The sequence below is a fragment of the Balaenoptera acutorostrata genome, chromosome 2, assembly GCF_949987535.1.
Source record: "Balaenoptera acutorostrata chromosome 2, mBalAcu1.1, whole genome shotgun sequence".
Classification (NCBI taxonomy): Eukaryota; Metazoa; Chordata; class Mammalia; order Artiodactyla; family Balaenopteridae; genus Balaenoptera; species Balaenoptera acutorostrata.
In genome coordinates, this window is record NC_080065.1 from 132,331,407 (window position 1) to 132,355,098 (window position 23,692).

At 42.7% G+C, this 23,692-nt stretch overlaps 1 protein-coding gene across 2 annotated transcripts in view; it reads right to left on the bottom strand.

Moving 5' to 3' along the window:
- The window catches only part of DPYSL3 (dihydropyrimidinase like 3), a 113,568-nt gene that overhangs the window by 35,780 nt on the left and 54,096 nt on the right, over nt 1–23,692 (bottom strand). For both annotated transcript variants that reach the window (XM_007194190.2, XM_057540258.1), the window contains exon 2: nt 1,987–2,075. In XM_007194190.2, coding sequence (XP_007194252.1) covers nt 1,987–2,075 — 89 coding nt within the window. The remainder of the gene's footprint in view (nt 1–1,986; nt 2,076–23,692) is intronic.

Below are 23,692 nucleotides of genomic sequence, written 5' to 3' on the forward strand. Positions count from 1 at the left end.
AGTGCCTGAGACAACTGCTTTGCACATAGCAGGCACTCCAGCAATCTTCACAGGAAACAATTCGGTAAACACTGGAGGAAATTATTTCTGTGTTTATGCTCTTTGAGTTAAGAATGTTGTTGGAGATATATAATTTTATAGGACTGGGTGAAGATCATGTTTATACACCCTTTCCTCCACCACCAACACACACATCTGATGGTTAAATTCCTTCTTTAACATCCTTGGCAAGTGGCCTTCCAGTCTAGTTTAATAGAGATGGCAAAGAAGACTCAGTTTATGTATTCAACTATGGTAGTAGGTGCCTGAATCACTGCATGAAGATGGATTCTGAGCCTGTATTTAGGGCTCAACTGTGAAAAGTTCTGGGATCAATTAGTGATGCCTGCCATGAGCTCTGGAATGAGGAAGAAGCATTAGGTACTAAATTTTTTTCCAGCTCTGAAAATCTCTAAGTGAGGGAACACACTTCCGCCAGAGAGTGGACTATACACAATAATTTTTTAGTAAGAGAAAAATGTAGAATTAGTCGTGGCTCATATTTTGAAGAAAGTACTGTTTTACACTGGTTGGCTTGTCTAACAATTCCATTTTTCCTACTTCTAATACGAAAAAGTATTTATGCAAATTGGCAAGGCTACCAAACACAAATATCTTCATTCTTGCATTTGTTTATTCATTCATCCATTCATTCATTCATTCATCCATTCGTTCAATGCATTGATTAATATGTTGATCTTTAGCAAGTTATTTACTCTCTCTGTTCCTCTTTCTCCTCTATCCTCCTCTGAAAAGGGGGTAATAAGAGTACTCACTTCATAGGATTGCTGGCAGACTAAATGAGATAAGGCATGTAAAACATTTAACGCAGTGCCGGGCACATATTATATACTCAATAAAAGGTAGCTCTTACAAAAGTCTCTATGTGTTAAGTACTGGGTTAAGTGCTGCAGATACGGAGAAGAATAAGATATGGTCCTTGCTCTAAGAGGGCCAACAGTGTCAGAATTGCTATGATTGATAAAAGCACAGGGTTTTTAAAAGCTCATCAAAGGGAAAGCTAGCCTAGATTTAGGGGCTGGTAAGGAATGTTTGCCTACAGAAAGTTGTATCTAAGCCAAGTTTCCAAAGATAAGTAAGCAATCTATAACCAGAATCTTAAGCTAGCCAATGAAGCTGAGTAAGATAAAAATAAAACTGAATGAGGCTAGGGATGGCTTATATGGTGGGTTGGATATACCAGTTTTATACAATATCTTATCAATGTGGGGAAGTACCCTGCTTTATGTGATGAAGGCTATGTGTAAATCAGATCCTTTTTTAAAGGTCACTATGAAGTTACACATAAAGGTTACCTGGCTGTGCTGCCTACAGGCGTCCAATGGCAAACCATTTTGTAAAGTAATTATATATCCCTAAAGTATCTATTTGGAAATCTTGCCTGAAATGTATGTCCTATCTGTGCTCTGCCTATCCAAGTCCTACCTAAGTCAAGGTTCAGTTTAAATGCCCTCTCCATCTCAAAACCTTCCTCTGAAGGGATTTCTCCTCCCTGTGCACTTCTAAATTACTTATCCTCTTTTGAACTCCTTTGGTACCTATTACACTAGGCCTTATATTTTTAGGGTGCTGTAATTTGTGGACGTTTTCCAGTGACCTTAAGGACAGTGGTTACATCTCCCAGTTCTCCAAGACACATAGAGTGCCCATCAATGCAGCTTGCCCAAAGGGGCCCTTAGCATCATTTGGGTGACTGAATTCAGATTTTTCATTTCATTCATGTAATCCAAGTGAACTAAGGCTAGCTCCCATTTTTAAGGGATTATGTGCATCCAGACTGAAGGGCTAAAATAAAAACTCATTTTTAAGGAGGAGGAATGAAACACACAGAAGCAACGGGCTAGTAAGCAAAAAAGAAGCAAGTTTCCTTCCGAGCCTCTAACGAAGAAAGTTCAAAAGACAAAGCAAAGCGTACTATATACCTACTTTATTAAGCCGTCTTCCATGTAAATATCAGCGTAAAAGGATTGATCATCGTTGACGATTCTGCCTCCCTTGATCAGAAGACGGTCGCTCTAGAAAAGAAGGAAAACAGGAGTCATTCTCACAGCTAGGATTTCAGAGAAGAGAGGTCTGCCGAGGTTCTCCCAATTCATTGTTTTAGAGGTTTAGCAGAAACCATTTTCTTAAGACACCTGTGTGCTCAGTGCACTCAGTTTTTCTGTTAGGTATCCAGTCTTTCTCGTTTGACCCTATTCAGATTATTCTGGAGTTTCGCCTCCTGCTTCTGCAACCTATCACAGCCACTCAGAAATGTAGCTACTCTTTATATTGTCTTTTTCCAGAAAGCACTATATAATGCAAAGTGGGATAACATCTACCTCAGTGCCTAGCACTCTGGTATTCTGTTGGCACTCAATAGTGATTCCCAAAAACAGAACTTAGGGTCAGGCATACAATGAAATGGCCTTTAAAAGTCTTTACATGACAGGGGGATCATGTTATGTTTAAAATTCAGGATACTTATGCATGTGCACACATGCACACAAAGTTGTGGAATGTATAACTCAAGGTGGAGAAATTATGCAGGATTCATACTTGCTTCACTATACTCAGTATTTCTCACATTCTCTGAAACATATTTCTTTGTTGCTTTTCTTATGAAAAAAAAATTGCTTTTCTTATGAGAAATGTCTCTTTAAAAATTATAACTTAAATGAAGTCTTGATAAGTGATCCAACTGGAAACAAGGCACATATACTCCAAGGTTATTAACAAAATATTAAACATATATTTTATTTGTAAGTCAGGAGAGACACAAATCACTTGTCAGCTTTAGAGATCACAGATTTCTTTAAATGAATGGAGCTTAGACCACAGCATGAAGGATGGACATAGCTTTGTTGGGTTCACGGGGGAGAAGAGAATCCCTAGGAGTCTGGTTGAGTGGAAAAACAGCAGCCTGAAAAACAATGGTGGGCTGCAGTTTGTTAAGAATTCAACATACAGACTTCAACTCTCCACCCATCCATCCATCCATCCATCCAACCATTATTCACACATCCACTCACTCTGCAAATAAGTATCTAATATTTACTGTTAAATAGGTGGGGAGGATGCAATTGTGAGTGAGCCACACCATCAAGGTCACTGCCTTGATGGAACTTAAGGGGAAGTCTAGCAATAAAGAAATAAAGTCATCAAAATAAGTAAAACAATGTAAAATTGTATCAAGTGTCACAAAATACAGGGGAGTGGGGCTCGTTTAAATAGAGGCTGGAAAAGGCCTTTTCAAGGAAGATCAATTTAGATGGAGAACTGCAGGCAGAGGGAACAGTATGTGCAAAGGCCCTGTGGTAGGAAGAAGTTTTGTTTCTTTGAAAACCTGAAAAAGATCAGTGTGGAGGAAGCTTAGGGATCAAGGAGGGAAATGGCATGAGATGATGCTGGTGAGGTAGGGCTTTCAAAAAGGACATGGGTTTAATGGGGGACGGAAGCCCCACAGACAGGCTGACTTCTGGCTTCTGAAATCAAAGACTGTGAACAGGGCCAGAAAATGAGAATTGAAGCTAGGGCTCCGCCGGGGATATAGCCAATTACCACTTACTCTCTCCTGCTTCCAAGGTATTGGGTAAGAATAAGAAATTTCATCATACTGTATTGTCAGGGGAAAGGATTTTTTAAAGATACAGATCAATGAGGTGTTGAGACAAAACCTACATATATGGCAAAGAAGATGTGCTAATGAGGTCAAATACAAACTCCTACCACACGTGACCTCCAAGCCCCTCAGGAGCTGGCCTGTCAGTACATCCACTCTGTTAGGTTCTATCACATGTTGCCTCGTATTTTATATGGTGGCAAAACTAAGAGACATGTAGTTCTAGCCACCTATCAGGCTCTCTGGCCACTAAGCCTTCGCAAAGATGTTCTCTCCGCCTTCTCCTATGTTCACCTACCACTGACAACCATCCTCTCCATTGTCAAGCCTCAATCAAAGGGTTTTTCCCCTAGGATGCACTACCTGACTTTCCAACAAATTCTACCTGCTCCCACTGTAGCTGAAACAATGAATTGTTGTACAAGAGTTGGTTTACTGTTCATCGGTCTCCTGACTAGACCAAAGACTCCTGTAGTCTTAGAACTATGTGTCTTTTGATCTTTTTACCTTATTCCCATCTTCGATAGCTGTTAAATATTGGTCAAATGAATGGCTGAAGGGTGGGACATAGGAGGTTGTACTACATATCAGAATGATAAAAAGGCCATCTGAGTCAGAAAATTATGTGAAGTGGTCGGGCTATTGGACTTTTAAGGAAAAAAAATTTTAATTGAAGGCTACTGTAATCTACCACGTTAACAGTAATTGCAAAATTATAGGAGGCAGTCCTAGGACTGTGCTTCTCAAACTAGGGTGCACATTAGAAAAATATAGATTCCCAGGCCCTGCTCTAGGCCAATAAATATGTATCTTATAAGCTCTATAAACAGCTCTTAGGCAGCCATCAGCCAGCCCAGCACCAAGTCACAGACAAGCACCAGGAACCACTGCCCCAGGCACAGTTTGTGTGTCTGTGAAGGCGACAAAAGCTTCTCCAGCAGGAGCTTCATACTAATAATAATCTTGGTAACTATAAGAGCTCCCTCGCACAGCTCAGTGCTTTTCTGATGTTCTTTATCTTTTCAGCAAAGAGCTGAAGTAAGCTGGTTTAGGGAAAGGGGCCAGGTACTGCCTGAACTGAGCCCAGCCATGAAATATGACCATCCTCCTGCCTGGGGGCATCCAGTCCTGAGCCACTGGGGATCATCACTTCCTTCAATAAGCATCAAATATCAACAAAGGGGAAAAAGCTATCTCAGGCCCCTTGTACATCAGGGGTGTAGTAAGAGGTGACCCAAGTGGAATTAACATCATTGAGATGGCATCGTTAAAAACTGTTCAAATGCTAGTGAAATAAGCTTGACTCAATCATATCAGGAACCTAAACAGAGCACAAAGATGAATTGTAGGCCTGGGGTAAGTTTCAGAGATGGGAGTAACAAGACCCCTGCTCTATGCACTATAGTATTATTATTATTTGTCTTTATCATGCAGAGCAGAGATATCAAAACCACAACTCACAGAGCTCAAGCAAATGCTGTTCCTGGGGGTCTTCAGCTTGTCCCCTGAACTTTTATTAAAGTGGTTAATAAAACTGCTTTATTAATTTTAACTCTTTCCATGCATGTGGAATCCACTACAAAGGACAACCCAGGCAAACAGTCATCAGACACAGAAGCATCTGAAAGGCAAGTCTTGGACTTGGCATTGAAGAATGATGCAACGACTGACCACTCTCAGGCCACATAAAACCAGACCTCCCTGGTTACGGAACATGCTTGTGTGTGAAGTCATGGACCAGCCTTAGACAGTAACACATTCTGGGGCCCAAAACCAACAAGATGAACAACTCTGACAGCTCTGGTTAAAAGTTACCCTCGACGGTGTTAGAAAGGTGAGCATGGCTCTGAGGGGGCTCTTTGCTTTCTGTTCTCAGTAGCTGAGGCGGTCAGGAAACCGAGAGCTGACGCCCGAGGAGGTAAAGTGGTCTAGATGGGAGCCGACCAATGTTTCTCATGCATTAATAGGTATAAAGGATGATGGTACTTCTAGAGCACACAGGGATAGTCTGGAGGGTATTTGGAGCCCGAGATGAAGCTCTTCAGAGTCTGCAGCACCAGGCCAAGGACTCTGGCTGCTTTGGGCCCTGCACGGCCACCAGGGCTGAGTGCAGCCTGGTCTTGCGGCCCAGCGGGGTGCCAGGTGTGACAGCTGCCAAGCTTGGGCTCCACTGGGTTCTCCCACTACTAGGAGAATCAGGCCGACCACTTAACCAGGTGTGTGATCTTGAGTTAGGACTTAACCTCTCAACACCTCAAGTTTTTTATTAGCTCAGAGTGCATAATAACACCTAGCTCACCTCTCAGGGTGGCAGGGGAAAAGGGGTGTGTGTGTGTGTGTGTGTGTGTGTGTGTGTGTGTGTGTGTGTGTGTGTGTGTGTGTGTGTGTGTGTGTGTGTGTGTGTGTGTGTGTGTGTATGTATAAAATATCTAACACAGTAAACACCTATAAATATTAGTTATATTTATTCCACTCATTATTTACAGTACTTTAAATTTTTATAAAATGCCTTAAATTAAGAAGCATACTGGGGAGGGATTATTGTTCCCATTTTCCCAATGAGGAGATCTACACAGAGAGACAGATGACTTTCTCCAAGTGACAGCACTGATTAGTTCCAGTTGGAAGTAAATCCAGGTCTCCCATCTCTTGGCACCAAACTGCTTTCCACCTGAGGCCACTGCACCAATAGTGCCTGAACCGTATGCCAAGTGGCTCTTTCCGACAGGGCTGTCCTCTCTGTTTGACACTGCATCTGACAGTTCCAGAGCAGGAACGGCTGACTTCCTCTGCAGTGGGAAACTTCAGGAATCCAATCACTTGTAAGCCACTACTTACAAAATCAGTGGATTAGACCTGCCCCTTATGGCCTGAATGTGTTAATGCAGCTTATAAAGGGACCTGATTTACAATCCAGGGTAGCAGTGGCCCTTGAAGTTTGATAAAGTCAAACCCTTTTTCCTTTACTAGGATATGACAATGATTAGAAAAGTCAAGTATAAAAAATCAAGGGTTTGTGAGAAAATGGGAGAGAAAAGAGACAGAGAGAAACAAAGGAAAGAAGGAAGGAAGGGAGTGAGAAAAGACAGAGGTAAAGAGGGGACAGGGGAGCAAGAGAGGGAAGGGAGGAGGAAATAAACTTATAACAAGGGATGTTGTTAAGAATGGCTGTGATTCAAACTAGAATAGAAAATGCAAGGACAGGATCTTGAACTTAAGCCGGTTGGAGATGCTGGTTCCCATTTTAGTTTTCCTCACCTAGTCTTCAAAGTAAAGAACTTAAATTACCACGTCTGTCTGAGCTAATGAGAATACGCCTCCCAGAGAACCCAGAGCCCTCTGTGGATTTCTTCCCAGTCAGTAAAATCAGCCCCAGAACAGCACTTAGGACACATCTGTTCTATACTCTGCAGACATGCCAGCAGCTCAGAATAAAAACTATAATCCTAGGAAGAGAAAAAGAGAATATAAACTGAAGAAGGAGTCTTCCACAATAAAATCTTTTAGTACCTGTGTTCAAATCACAATGCGCAGACTCTGACCCTCAGTGGGGACTCAAGATCCTTTCCAAGTCCAGATGAAGGCGCAGGTGGTTATTTAAAATAAATTCCCATCTGGGTAATTAGATTTGACTCCCTAAAAACACTCCCATGCTTAAGAATACAACAGGATGGATAGACTACACAGATGAAATCTTGTAGCTTTTCTTCCCCAAAGCAGCATCATTTAAAGAAGACAGAGAAAAGGCTTTCTAAGATAGTCCTGGTTGCCTCAACATGGTATTTAGGAAAAGGTACTGAATAGGCTTTCAGGAGACCAGAGTTCTCATCACACGTCTGCTGTTAAATATGCAACCTTGGGTGAGATGCACAGGCATGAGTTTGAATTCTCCAATGAACACTACCTGTGTCTGGGAGAGTGACTTCACCTCTCTGGGCTTCAGTTACTTCATCTGTGAAACGGGGGACAATGATATTTTTCTCTCAGGGTGCTGGTTAGGACTATGGGGGTTCCTATATGTAAAGGGCTGAACTCTGCTTGGCAATTTATAGATGCTTAGTACATGTGAGCTGCTATCATAATTATTCTTCCTTTCAATCATAACTGGCCACTGTACAATGGCCCTCTCACAAATATTCTAGAAGAACTGAACTAACACTTTGTTAATCAAAATCTAACAGACCTTGCCATAAAGGGAATTCCAGAGGCGCCAGTCCCCAGCCAACCCCCAGCAACTGTTCTCAGCCCCTGCCACCAGCTGCCAAGGTCAGCCAAGACTTCTTCTTTTAAACCCACTCCCACAGGACAAGTTCCCACGGCCCCTCCAGGTCACTCTTCCTCTGGAAATAAGCAGATAACAATCTACTTGCTCTCCTCCAGCAGGAATGCGGAGTGGGTGGCAAGGTCTCAAACCTGCCCCCAAACTCACCCTCCCTGCCCAATGCATGGATCTGTTTCCAGGCCCCTCAATGACAAGCATGCCATGGACACAGAGAGAACGAGTAAGGTCAGGGAGGAAATAAGACTTCTTGAAGGGCAATGCAGTTTCCTGGCTCTGAGTCTTTACTGAAACCGGGCATAGTTGTACAGGGCTGGCTATTACAAACCTCTGAACTGCTACAGATGAATCTCAAAGGCATCCCTCCTTTCTCTCACCACCCAAACATACTTATGACCAAGTGTGCACCATGGAGGCTAATGGTGGGAGTGGGTGGGGAGTAGAGTGGGGAGGGGAGAGTGGGGGGGGGGAGAGTTGGGGGGGCGGCACTCCCTTCAAAGCACAGCCCACCGAGCAGAATGCATAATGAATGGCAAGCACTGTTGTCTCTTTCATGTGTTTGGTTTGGCCCTGGAAGGACAGACCACAAGGTAGGAAAGCAGTAATGCAGAGGAAGCAGTAGCCAAGGGCAGGATTAACCAGGGCAAGGTGGCGGCCCCCTCTTCTGAACTAGAACATCAAAGCCAGCTGTGTGCATTCTTCCCCCACCCAGAACTTCACGTTCACTATTTTGAAGACGTAATTATCGAAGGGCCAGACAAGTGACGTGCCCTGCCCTGGGTCAGGCTGGAGTGGGGGAATGAACCGTGGATGGCATCTTAATCCCAGCCCCCGATAACACTCTCCCAGTCTTTAACAGGGGTCCAGACACGGATAAGCACGAGTGGATAACCAGCCAGGGAACCAGAGGAGGGGGAGGGGAGGGATGACACAGCGATGGACAGAAGGAGCCCCAAAGCCATTCCCACCTCAAGCAGGAAGGTCAGCTGGGCCTGTGAAGCCCAAACCTCAGTCACCATTGTGCTATTTTCATGATACTGGACAGATCCTGGTACAAACTGTCCTGTTATTTACTTAATATTATCCTGAAATAAATATATTTTAAAAGTAAACACTGTCTCACTCCCATAAATTCTAAGCCAGTATCACTTACCAAAAATAGACAGTAGACCTAGGAATGAATACAAGAAAAACCTCATGAAATTTTGGCTCCATTCTCTGCCCTCAAAAGGGTTCTGAAGGATGAGCTCCGATCTGCTACCTTTGTTAGAAGGAAGATTACCCAGCGTCAGGGTGGGGCGGGGAGTGGAGGGGTGGTATTCAAGACAAAGTAGCACTATCCTAAGACTTTTTCCTTGACCTGCTCAGAAGGTTAGAAAAATAATTAGAAAGGGGACAAAATTTCTCTCTTTGTGGTTCAGTGTTATTGAATGTCCTCTTCCAGAATCACCTAAAATGATCTAACGTAACAACAGGACCACCATCCCTGCTCTTGAAACATGGACTGACATGGACCAACAGGAGCCAACATGGGCTTGAGCAGTGTCCAAAGCAGAGTCACAGGGACGTCCCAGGTACTGGGCAGCACAGCACACGGAGGAGATTATTGGAATGAAGGATCACCGTTTCAGAAGGTTAGGGAGGAGGAGAGAGGGGGGGGGGGTGGGTAAATCTAGTGTGAGAACAAGCATGCCTTATCATAAAATAGGATGTGACAAATCTGGGTATGAGAAAAAAAATGTGGTCCATCTTTAGCTGGGCTTTGGGGAAGGAAAAATGGAAAGGTTGCTGTCTGGATGGAAACCAGCCCTAATCACAGTTTGCAAAGCCATTCAGTATTTAGGTAGCGACCAAGGGAGTTTGGAAGCCAGAGCTGCCTTGGCATCTCTGCTACTAACTCATTGTGTGATTTTAGGCAAGTGGCTTGATCCAGCTCTGGGCCTCAGCTTCTTCAGCTGAGTGAAGGTGTAGCTCTCTAAACAGGCCCGTTTACATATCTGTAAAGTACAGATACTAATGCCTACCTCCCCGGGCTACTGTGAGAATTAAATATCATGATGCAGGGTTGGGGCACTTAGAAAAAGCTCCATGGGTGGCAGGCATTACAAATATTACTACTACTACTAATTTCATGATTGTGCTACCACCTCTATTTATTGCTCTGATTATGTACATGTACAATTAAAGGCACGTCCAAATTGCAGTATAAATGTAAGGTAGCTACTACTATTACATATAAAGTGCCTGAGAAATGTGTTGCTCAGGACAGAGTATAAAGTAGAATATAGATTGAAGAAAAGTCAGTGCTTTAGAGATCCATTCATGGCCACCTTTGGTCTGGGTTTATAAGAGAGTTTTGTGTTGTGTTTGTTATTTGGGGTTTTTTTGTTTTGTTTTGCATTGTTCCTTTTAGGCCTCAAATCCATGTGTTATGGGTGAAAGCTCTCTGTCCCATATGCACACTAGGAAACTGGGGTCCAGCTGTGTTCAAACGGGATCCTGTGTCCCATTAGCTCAACAGCCTGTGTAAAAGCCAAGCACCTACTTCATCAGGAAGGAGGGCCTGAAATTTCAACCAGGTCTTGATTCTAGGGATAAACAGGTTTAATAATTCATTCCTGAAACGTACACTTGTGTGACTACTGGCTGTGAAGATGTTATGTTAGGTGTACGGGAAGGCAAGGACAAAACAGTCGGAAAAATTAAGCCATAACCACAAATAATAATGTGAAGTAAAAAGAGTGAGGGTAAAACTATAGAGGCAGTGAAATGATCAGTGGTTGCCAGCGGTTTGGGGAGGTAGGGGGTGGGAGGGAGGGGTGAATAGGTGAACAGACAGAGCACTGAGGGTTTTCAGGGCAGTGAAACTATTGCGTAAGATGCTTTAATGGTGGATACAAGGCATTATGCACTTGTCAAAACCCATAGAAAGGTACCCCCCAAATAGAGTGAACCTTAGTGTAAAACTATGGGCTTTCATTAATAACATATCAATGCTGGTTCATCAACTGTAACAAATGTTTACCACACCAATGCAATATGTTAATAAAAGGGGAAACTTGGTGGGGGGAGGTGAGTGGGAGGGAGTACATGGGCACTCTTACTACTTCCTGCTCAATTTTTCTGTAAACCTAAAAGTGATCTGTTATACAGCGGAAACTAACACACCATTGCAAAGCAGTTATACTCCAATAAAGATGTTTAAAGAAAAAAAAGTGATCTGAAGAACAAAGTCTATTAATTAAGAGAGAGAGAGAGAAATGGGAGAAAAATCCTCTGGTAGAAATCAAAGAAGGGTCCACAGAGGCGAGCCGAGGTGGGTCTTGGGAAAATGGCTAATCTGGACACACAGGTACGACCCAAGGCAAGTGGGGGAATGATAATTCGTAACTAGCATTTACTGAAAACTTCTTACATGTCAGAAACTCTTAGAAGCTTTATGTACATTTTGTTCAATTAATCCTCAACGAAATGAATTACCTGCTGTTATTCTCCCCATTGGGTTGATGAAGACATGGCAGCTTAGGGGGGTTACTGCAGGGTCTGGTGTCACATAATGTCCCAGTCATTGGGAAAACCAAACGTATCAAGTCAAGAAACGCATTTCAGGGGTAAACTGTGGAAATGGGTGGGGTCCCTGATGCTTTGGATCCTGGAAGAAGGGGATGCAAACAGTGGCTGGCTATGGGGTTTGACCTTTACCCCGTAGGTCCTGGGGAGCCGTGGAAGGATTTTGAGAAAATGAGTGAAATACAATTGCAGGGTTAAAAAAAAAAAAAAAGCTGACAGAATGGCCATGCTGGAGATAAAGGAAGGAACTAGTTAGAATGTAATAGCAAGCGGTGGGGGGGAAAAGAGGAAGAAAAAGCAACAACCTATATCACTCAGGATGCCAGGAAACAGATGAAATACTCAAATTGGATTATTAAAGCGCACTTAACAAAGGGATTATTTGACAAAGCGTGGGCAGGGTTTAGGGAGATTAAATGGATGGGCGCATCCAGAGCGCACCAGAAGCAGGGAGAAATGCCATCCCCAGGCCCAAGGAGGCCAGAGGAGCTGAAGAGGGCAGCTGTATGGAGAGGGCGCCTGCTGTGACCTCCAGCAGAGGCACGTCGTCGCCACTCCACAGCAACCCAGCAGCAAGGAATGAGAGGGAAAACACCCTGACTTCGTGGTCCACCCTCCCACCAGTCCCCCAGTGGTGCCCCATCAACTAAATCCAAGCAGGAGCCCAAGGGCAAAGGACCTACTGGTGCAGCCCAGACAGGTCCAGGGTGTGGAGCAGGACAGAAAACCTGGGCGAGGGCAGCTGAAGAGGCAAACAGAGAACATCCAGCCTAGTCCCGGAACATCCAACCATGGGACACAGTTTAATAAACTGCAATACAGCCACACTGGGGATTACGGCGCAGCTACTTTTTAAACAGGTTAAATCTATATCTTGAACTGAAGAAATATCTAAAATAAGTAAGAGGCAGTGTGCAAAATACGATACTGTTCTTACAAAAGCAAACAAACAAATACTATTATTATGTTTCTGTGTGAGCAGGAGAAAGATCTGGAGGGAGGTATACCAAATCTGTCAACATTAGGTAGGGTAGGGGAAAAGGATGCAAAGGGAGGAGGTATAAGGAACTTTTTTCTTTTCTCTTTCTCCTCTATTTACATACATTATGTCACTAGTTGCACAATGCGTATGCCATTTTAGAACTTTTAAAAAGGATTTAATATAGAAAATTATAAAAAGGAAAAAAGAATAAGGAGTTTGCTATGGTCCAGATGACAGCAAGAGTATGGATTAGAACATGTATGACACACTGCAGAGGAAAGCTGGAATCTAATCAGCAGCTGAAGGGGAAGAGAAAGTGACGTGCCACTATTTACAGTAGCCAAGGCATGGAAGCAACCTAAGTGTCCATGGGCAGAGGAGTGGATAAGGAAGATGTGGTATACATACACAACGGAATATTACTCAGCCATGAAAAAAGAATGGAATAATGCCATTCGCAGCAACATGGATGGACCTAGAGATTATCGTACTACGTGAAGTAAGTCAGACGGAGGAAGACAAATACCATATGACACCGCTCACATGTGGAATCTAAAAAAATGATACAAGTGAACTTATTTACAAAACAGAAACAGACTCACAGACATAAAAGACAAACTTATGGTTACCAAAGGGGATAGGGGTGGGGGAGGGATAAATTTGGAGTTTGGGATTAGCAGATACAAACTACTATATATAAAGTAGATAAACAACAAGGTCCTACTGTACAGCCCAGGGAACTATATTCAGTATCTTGTAATAAACTATAATAGAAAAGAATCTGAAAAAGAATATATATGTGTGTGTGTATGTGTGTGTGTATATATATATATATATATATATGAATCACTTTGCTGTACACCTGAAACTAACACAACACTGTAAATCAACCATACTTTGATAGATAGATAGACAGATAGATAGACAGATAGATAGATAGATAGATAGATAGGAAGTGAAGTGCCAAAGGTAAATGACATTTCAAGGCAGGTTGGCCAGGAAGAACCGATGAATAAAAATGCAGAAGAGAAACGAGTCACAAAGTTGGGGTGTGAGAGTATGAAGAATAATTTTGAGGTGCTGGTTAGCCACACACCAAATAGGCAGGAATGGGGACTTGAGATTTAACAGGCTGGTCCGAAGCTGATGGATGGAGTTGAGTTAACCCTACACTGAGATGGCTATACCAACTGAAAGGCAATGAAGGGTAGTACGGACGCCTGGAATGGTAGTCAGGACCTGGATTCTGGTCCCAGCTCTGTGAACCCAAGCAAGGCACTTTGCCTCTCGGGGCTGCTGTCCACTGAATGGGACCCTCTTCCCTCTTTTAGAAGCAGCTCTCTCTCCACTTTGATCATGTGTGCCTGGCAGCTGGCTTTGACTGGGCCTTTGGAATGACAGGAAAGCCCAGTGAATTCCCGCTTTTGCTTCTCGGAAACAAAAAACTCTTTCACTAAATCTGAAAGCCAGCCAAAATGCAATCCCCAGAGGAGCAACGCGGGCTTGGGCCTTGGAATGTGTGAGCGGCACCTTCAAATGACAGGCAATTGCTCCCCATCTATTTGTGAAGGCCACAGGGATTTTTCTCCAAGTCTGACCTTATACTTTTCAATTGGCCAGGGCTGTCTGGGGATTGTGGTTGCAAGCACACAACCACTGGCTTCTGCAACTTCCTAAAACTGGCCCGTGGTGGATGCGTCGACAACGTACGGCCGCCGTGTTGCAGCTCACACCACGTGGCCACAGAAAGGGCCCTTGGAGAGACAGCATGGGAGGGAGGGGCTGTTTCAAAGAGCAGAGATGCTCTCGGTTTGCTCTGCCGAGGAGTCCAGACATCAGAGATTGGGTCTGTACCGGACAGCAAAGGGGCCTGCCTCATCAGTCACTTTGCAGTTAAAAGATCTAAGTGGTGAATCTGCCAGGGCAGCTCAGTGGAATGGTGAAAAAGAGAAGGAAGGGCTTTACAGCCACAGCCCTGGCTGTAAAATGAGGACAATGATATCTGCTCCAAAGGACTGAGGTCAGGAGTCAAGCCCAAATTCTGGTGCATGGTAGTGCTCAAGAAATGCACGTTTCTTTCAAAGTTGGACTCAAATCTTCTCATGTCCACATCTTTCACCTGGATGCCTACCCACTCTCACTGCTATCTTTGAAAAGTAGCTTGACTTTTCACCTCTTTTTAGTTTACATATAGGCCTTAACTACCTTCCTATAAGAACCCAAACATACTTCCTAAGGAGTATGGGAAGCAGAGGAGGTGGGGCATTCTCTCTTTCTTCTGGCTCCCTCTTGACACAAGAAGCAGACAGTGGTGATGACTGACTCTCTGGGTCACAGCCTTCTGGTACCTGCAAACCCACGGCTCTGCTTTCGTTTGATAGATCGGTGGCTAAGCACTGACTATTTTTGACTCTTAGGCCCCAAACTTCTCCAAGTTATCTTGACAGAGAAAACTGCAGATGTTCTGAGAACAAGGACTTCAGGAGATCAGGCAGACTTGGAATGAAATGAACCCTTGAAATAAATATAATTGAGGCACCACTGGAAAATTACCAGAACTCAAAAATGAGACTAGCGGGCAGTTAATCCTGTGACAAAAGGTTTCTTCATCTTCAATGAAGGATTCACCCAATCGGCACTTCCCGGGATATATTCAAGACTGTTTTCTATTTGCAAATGCTATGCTGACATTACAGGAATTGATTCCCTGTGGCTAAGGGCCCACAGACTTCATCCCTACCTGCAAAGCCATGAGTTACCCGCTTCTCTTCCCAATGATCACTGGTTCACATTCTGTGATTCTAACACCAGGAGAATAATCTTCTTTGGAATAGTTCCAAAACAGTCTGTTCTTTTATGACGTGTCTCTGCTCAGAAATGTTTCCAAAAGTGCTAAGGCGACTGAAGTTTACAGTTGCAGGTATTTTCTGCATACCAGAGTAAGATGTGTATTGTGACATGTATTAAATTGTGTCTAAAAGAAATAGCAAAGGAGTTAGGACCTTTGTAAGTCTCTTCAAGTCATCTCAGATGCAGCAGGTTTTCATCTATGTGTTATGAGTTGTGTCTGTTATCCCAAGTCTTTTCATCTTTCATTGATCATTTCATTCACTTGAGGTTAGACCATGGGGCAGATAGTTTAGTTGTCTTCTGATAACCCTGTTTCCTTGACACCCGTTCTCCCTAAACCACTTACTAAGGGAAATCACATTAGTTTAAAGTAAAGGAACAACATGCCTTTTCATTCATTTATTTATTTATCCATTCGTTCCTTCATTTAATGTTTGTAAATGTCTCCTTTTCACAGTACTAGGGATACACGAGTGAACCAAATTAATTCCCTGCCACTGCAACTGTAGGAGTTGAAACAGCAAAGAATAAGTCAGCTAATAAATAAGTACTGTAATTTCAACAGTGATAAGTGACATTTAGAAAGAAGGTGAGGGACTTCCCTGGTGGTCCAGTGGGTAAGACTCTGCTCCGCAATCCCAGTGCAGGGGGCCTGGGTTTGATCCCTGGTCGGGGAACTAGATCCTGCGTGCGTGCCACAACTATGAAGTCCGCATGCCACAATTAAAGATCCCGCATGCCGCAACTAAGACTCAGCGTAGCCAAAATAAATAAATAAAAATTTTTTTTAATTAAAAATTTAAAAAGTTTTAAAAACAGAAAGAGGTGAGGGGATGGAGGCTTGGAAGAAGGTCTGGGACCGCTTCTGATCAGGTCTTCAAAGAGGGCATACCTAGGAAGCTATCAGCCAAACTGAGCTCCACAAGTAAAGACTCCTAGAAAAGATTGCTCCCCACTCCAAGGGTGCAGCAAGGATAGGAGCTCTGAGCTGCAGATAAACACATCAGGTCCAAGTGAGAGTGAGAAGGGAGGATAGCTGATGCCAAGACACCGGGGGCAGTGGAGATAGTCAGGGCCAGGCCACGTGGAACCTTGAGCACCATGGTCTGGGTTTTATTCCAAGTGCAACAGATTTTTGAGCTGGGGAGTGACTTGATCTGATTTACATTTTAAAAGAATGCTTATGCATGGAGAAATGACCTGATGGTTGGCAAAGTGGAAGCACTGCGACCATGGGAGGGTTCCTGCAGTAAGGTGATGGAGGCTCAGCTAGGGTGGTGGCAGGGATGAAAAATGGTGAGAAGTGGCTGGATTAAAATTCTCTTTTAAAGGTAGGGCCCACTAAGTTACACAGCTGCTATATAGCTGAGCTGGGCCTTAACCCCAATATCTGCTGGAAACAAAGCCCGGTCACCTCTCAACTTGATTGTGTCTTCTCACTGATAAAGTCCAAGTAAGTTTAACCCATATGTTTTAGAAATGAGAGACCACACAACCTTAAAACAGGGAGGACACAGCTGCAAGAGAGCCATCCACATTCAATATTTCAAGCACCTTCTGTTTCCCACATCATAACAAGTGGTTTTACCAGCAGCTCAAGTTCATTTGAGTTTTTTTGATTGATTACATATTTATCAGGTCTTATCGTTGAAAACACTTCTAAAATAAGTAATTGTAAAACTCTGGCACAGTTTCCACATCCCCTCATGTTACAGATATACGGGTCTGGTTTCCTGCTTTAGCAAATGTGACCCAGCACACGTAACTGATTCTCCTCTGATGGGTCAGATTTCTTTGGGGCCTGGGGCCCATCACTATGAACATTCATTCTTCATTATGTGTAGCTGTTCACTTTGACGTGTGAAGGTATAAGCCACTGGGAAGACCCTGCAGTAGACCTCAAATACCTTGATTATCTTTTAAAATTTCCCTGATCTCCATTTTTACCCTAAAATCAAGGGCCAAATATTTCCTGTTCAATCGATAAAGTGGATTCCTGGTGATTGAGACTTCAGAGTATATTTTTTCTCTTCCTAACTTTAAGCAACTTGATAACAATGGTTACTAAACCGCTTGGGTTAACTTCAGTGTAGTGGGGGAGGGTTTTAAAGTCAGACAAGGAGATGGATTTGGACCTAACACCACCACTTAGCTAATAAATACGAAACTTTAGAGAAGTTAAATTTCTGAGCCTCAGTTTCCTCATCTGTAAAGTGGAACTAATAATAACTATCCTTTAGGCACGTTATAAGCATGAAATGAGATGCCATATATAAAATTATGATTGAAAATCAAGTTAGTATGGGCTTTGGCATGGCATTATTTCTTAGAAATACTAATTATCTGGGTTTCCCTTTTCTATTCATTGAGAACTTCCCCAGTTTGAAGTTTTGAATTTTAAATGTCTTTGTTCTTAACTTCCCCCCCATATTAGTTTGCAGCTGCCACAACAAACTGTCCCAGACTGGTTGTCTTAAACAACAGAAATGTATTTTCTCACAGTTCTGGAGGCTAGAACTCCAACGTCAAGGTGTTGGCAGGGTTGGTTCCTTCTGAGGCCACTCTCCTTGGCTTGTCGATGGCCATCTCCTCCTCCCTGTGTCCTCACACTGTCTCTCTTGTGTGTGTGTCTGTGTCCTAATTTCTTCTCATAAGACACCAGTCGTACTGGGTCAGGGCCCACTCTAATGACCTTATTTAACTTATTACAAATACAAATGTGACTGTATTATTTCCAAATACAGTCACATTTTGAGGTACTAGGGGGTTAAAACTTCAACACATGAATTTTGAATGGACACAAATCTGCCCGTAACAACCCCCCCTCACATTTTCCCCCTGGGGGGGGGGGAAATTGTGAGAAAAGCACTGAGCCAGAGCAAGGGAAATGAGTCCTTTGCCTCATGTTTTTAAAAACTATTTTGCTGTGTGACCTTTGGCAAATTATCTTCCCTCTTTGGCCCACTTCTTCTTAATCATTAAAATGAGAGGGTTGCAATAATGGATTGCTTATTTCTCCTCCTGCCCTTAACTGAGCAAAGCTAAGTTGAATTCTCACAGCAAGGAATCTGAGATACAGCATGCAATGAAATAACTGGAATCAAAGCACAACAAAACAAAACAAAAACATGCCTTCTTTATGGAATAAACCTAGGATGAATTTTTCTAGAAGCAGAGGATTACATTCAATTGCTTTAAAGTGTTTTAGGTTGTTTAAAGCCCTTTCTCTCTGTAAGGCCATAATTTAAACCAACTTAGTTGGATAAACCAGAAAACCCACTCTGAATTTATCAATATCCCCAAACAAAGTAATCTCATCAAGACATGGGGCACAGATTGGCTTGGAGGGAAAGAGTGTATGATTTCAAATAAAGGTCTCCTTGAAAGAATTAACGGGGAAAAAATTTAAAAACAAACACACATACACACAGAAAATGTGAAATTAAAACCAGCTTCCAAGCTTACAGGTTAAGCCACTAAGGCGAGGGAGGGGAAAAAGGAATGGGCATATTTCCTTTCCAGCTGTGCAGCTTTTGCTCCTAAGACACTGTGTACCTCTACAAATGTCAACAGCCTCATTAAGACGGAGGCGGGCAAGGGTGGTGGTAAAGGAACAAATGTGCTCATTGGAGAGCAGGAGAAAACAAAGACAGAAAGCAGAGTTTTCCCTGGAAAATGGCAAAACTGCTGGAGCAAGTGGAGTGACGACAAGAATATAAGACTAAGATTAAAGATACTAGGACTCAAATCAGAGTCTGATACTCACAAGCTGAGCAACTGTGGGCAAGTTACTCAACTTCTCATCCTGGGGTAGCTTTTAATTTAACTTCAGCTAAAAAACAGTAACTGAAAACACACCCACCATTTCATTTTTGCTGTTAGTACCAAGATCTTGGAAACAACCAAAAATATCAAACAAAATGGAATTAATTGAAACACTGGGATAATATGTAGGTATTTAAAATTATGATATGTAAAAACAGAGTTGCCATATGATCCAGCAATCCCACTCCTGGGCATATACCTAGATAAAACTGTAATTCAAGAAGATACATGCACCCCAATGTTCATTGCAGCACTATTCACAAGATATGGAAACAACCTAAATGTCCATCGACAGATGAATGGATAAAGAATATGTGGTATATATATACCATGGAATACTACTCAGCCATACAAAAAAGAATGAAATAATGCCATTTGCAGGAACATGGATGGACTTAGAGATTATCATACTATGTGAAATAAGTCAGAAAGAGAAAGACAAATACCATATGACATCACTTATCTGTGGAATCTAAATATGACACAAATGAACCTATCTACAAAACAGAAACAGACTCACAGACAGAGAATAGATTTGTGTTTGCCAAGCAGAGGGGGAGTGGGGGAGGGGTGGATTATGAGTTTGGGATTAGCAGATGCAAATTATTATATGAAGCATGGATAAACAAAAAGGTCCTACTATATAGCACAGGGATCTATATTCGATATCCTGTGATAAACCATAATGGAAAAGAATATAAAAAAGAATGTATATATATATAACTGAACCACTTTGCTGTATAGCAAAAGTTAACACAACATTGTAAATCAACTATACTTCAATTTTTAAAAAGAATAAAATTATGTTATGAAAGAATACTTAAAACATGGAAAGATGTCATAATATATTATGGAATGAAAAGCAGAACATAAAATAGCATGAACAATATGCCATACTATTTTAATAAACAGCATATATCGTAGGAAGAAAAAATTTTAGATGGGTATACTCAAACTTTACAATGACTATCACTGAATGATTTCACTGTAGCCTATTTTTATTGTCCTCATTTTTTTTTTTTTTTTTTGGTAAATATTTCTACAACCATCGTGGGTTATTTTTGGTTTTGGGTTTTTTTTTTTTTTGTAATTGGAAAAAAATTCCTACTCACTTGGTAAATTTCAGTGTCCTACAGTAAACCAGACCGTTGAAAAAGCCCTAATTCAGTCAGTCTCAAATTGAGACTTGGGTTTCAGTTTCCTCATCTGTAAGGGGTAAGGGGAGACTAGACTGAAAAATTCTTTAAGGAGCTTCTGATTCCTAGAGTTTTACAAAGCCCCATCAAGTCAAAACCTCAGCGGAATCTTCCTTAGGATTTATTCAAGAAGCTGGGGAGGCCAGCATGGGATATAGAATGAGAAAGTGGCATTCAAATCCAACTGAAGAAGAAGCCCTCATTGGTATTTTTGCTAATTCAATGCAAATAGCCTTGGGTGCTGAGCATGGTGGGCAGCTCCCTGGCAAGTTGGCTGTGAAAGTACAACAGTGTGGGGCTGCTCCTGACATTCCTGGAAGCAAGGCTGCTCAAAGGGGAAAGCAGGAGAGCTTCCTGAACCAGGCAGGGCTCCCGAGCCCAACCCCATGCAGACCAGGGCACCAATTGGCTGTGCTTCCCATCCGCCATAACCTGACCCTCATGCCCCACAGGAAATAGGTGTGGAGGAGGACTTAACCCTGGACTTAAGTGAACTCCAATTTGGACCAATGTCTCATGACCCCAGAGGTGCAAGAAGATAAAAGAAGGTAGAATTTAAGGTAGCACCGTAGAGTGGGGTTAAGAATGTGGTTCTGAGTCAGTATGAATTTTGGTTCCACCAGTGAAAGGCTTGTGTGATCTTAGGCCAATTTCCTGATCTCTCGAAGTTTCCTCATCAATAAAATGGGAAGACCTAGTTGGAAAGCCAACTACCTAATTGAGTGGTTTTCAGGATTGCAGGAGATAAAGGAAAAAAAGCACTTAATAAATGATCAATACATGTTAATTCTTATCATTATTTTAGATGCTTCTGCGACAAGCATCACATTGCTAGGCAAAGAGATGGTGGTCAATAAAATATTTATTCAATCAAAAATAGAAAAAAGGTATTATTATACATGATTAATTATATAAGACACATTTTAATATACATAGTACTTCAAATGCAATATTTTAAGTTCCATGAATATATTTAATTCTCCCCTTTGTCTTCCCTTATAGATGCTCCCCTTAAAAAGATCTAGTTATTATTATTACACTTAGAGCATTGAGACCATCGACTGTATAGTTTACAGTCAGAAATGAGCTTGGTAAAATGTGCTTTAACTGTCCCCATCCCTCAAACCAAAAGTAAGTTTTAGAATAAAAGCTAATAACAGGAATAGCTGCAAGCCCAGAAAAAGCTGACAGATGCAATAGGATGAGGGACCGGAAATCTCTGGAAAAACACACACACAAGCACAAAAACATTCCATTTTAAAATGGCCAACACTACTTGAGAAATGAGAAGGAACTACAGGCTGCTCCTTAGCCAAGCTTTCTGAAAGGTGGAGTTCGCTGTGCAAACGCAGACTAGCCTATCTACTGGCTGCTAACAAATGGAATGACTTGTGGTTTCTGGGCAAAGGCAGAAAGCCCAGAAGATCAGTTAAGATCTCTGTTAGATCCTGGTTCCGTCATGTAGTTTTCTCTTTGAAAGAGGACATAAAGGTCTCCATTAATTCTTTTAAATCATTTGCAGTAAGAGAAACAATGAATCTGTTTGCAAGTAAGAAGTACCCAGGTAGGCCCCTGAAAGAGGCTGAAAATGAGGCCAGGTGCAGAATTTGGAAGAAGGAGAGGAGTGGAGGCCTGAGAAGGAAGAAGTACAAATGATGGATGGACTCCCTGGCACCTCTGCCCCAGTCAGGTCCTGGACTACAGTTAACTCTGATTGGTCTGCTAAAGCGCTGTCATGTTTCTCTTCGCCCAGTGATCCCATGCTGGTTTCTTAGAGCCAAGCCTTATCTCTTAAAAGTTAACATTCTAGAAAGTTCTCAGTGAAAGGCAGGATGATGTAGAAGCCAAATGTACACACGTTCTGATCACGTGATCATTTTCTCGCTTGAAATTATTCCTGCAAGGTAAATGTTAAATAAACGTACCCATTCATTCAACAAATGTTTACAGAGGGCTTAACATGTGCCAGCCAAAGGCTACGTGCTGGAGATTCAGTGGCAGTGAAACAAAAAACCATCCCTGCCTCATGGACCATCCGTGGCGTTATTCAGCCTTTGGGGGGAAGTTATTTCCATTGCACGGGAGCCATCGCATTTCAAATATTGGCAAAAGCAAGTGAAAAGAGCTTCCGGAGCATCTATAGACTCGGAGCTGTTCCCTGTTGGTTTGCTTGTCTGTTTGACCAGTCTAGATTTGGGGCAACTGTTGCCTTTGCGCCCTTATCAATGGTAGCCTTATCCAGAAGAGACACTGTACGTTCCAGCGAATGAATCGTGGTATTATTTTAATAATACTCATTTAATTTAATACTAAAGCTCTGCTAAGGAAAAAACCTATCAAACATCATTATTCCATTGCTCTCTTGCACAGAGCCTATTAACCGAGTCTACTCTCTGAATGAGAAAAAGGCTAGGATTTTAAGGGTAAAAAACAACCAAAGACCCTTATATCCAACACAGATGTTGGCTGGTCCCACTGAGCTTAAGCCAACAACTACTGCCCTCATCCGTTTTCTCACTGCTCTCTCTTCCCTTATGGGGAGGGATCAGAACTCCTCTGCAAATTTGGAACATAGTACAGAGGGCTGACCATGGTCTCAGGAGAAAATAGAAGACAGTTACTAAAGGCTCACAGGGTCATTTGCACTGGCAGGGACTCGGAGATTATCTAGTTCAATGCCCTCATTTGACTGATGCAGAATCTGAGAGGGATAATAAGGGGTTTGCCCAGAGTCACACATAAATTAGAGGCAAGGGCAGGCCTGAACCGCAATGTGTCAACACTCCATCCAGGGCGCTCTTCCTTTCCCCGTGTCATCAAACAAGAGGGCTCCTTTGCTCTACCTGTCGGAGGAACCCCTCTCTTAAAAAATCAAATCTCATTTTATCCTTCATAGCTCACTATCCAGCCCGTCCATAGAAAAAAAGACTAACTTAGCCAAGAGAACTGTGCCCTTTAGTTCCAGATGTTCCCGTCCGTTCCTGGACCATTCCCGAGCAGAGCTCCCCCATCTGGCTTAGAGTGCCGGGTGTGTCCTCTGTTCCTGGGCCTGGCTGAAGGAGAACAGAGAGCCGAGCCTGGCTCGTTCTATGTCTGGGAAGAGGACAGGGGCAGAGAGTGAGAAGGGGCCTTGGGCCCAGATCTGCACTTACGCAAGGCAGAAAAATAGCATCTGCATTTCCACCCTGAACACACACATGCTCCTGGGGAAAAGAGCCAGAAGCTAACTCAGACAGCTGGCAGAGCAATGCAGGAACCACTATTAGAAGGACATGGACTCAGTCGTTCCAGTGGTGATGTGATAAGGTTTGACCTGACCATTCCCACCC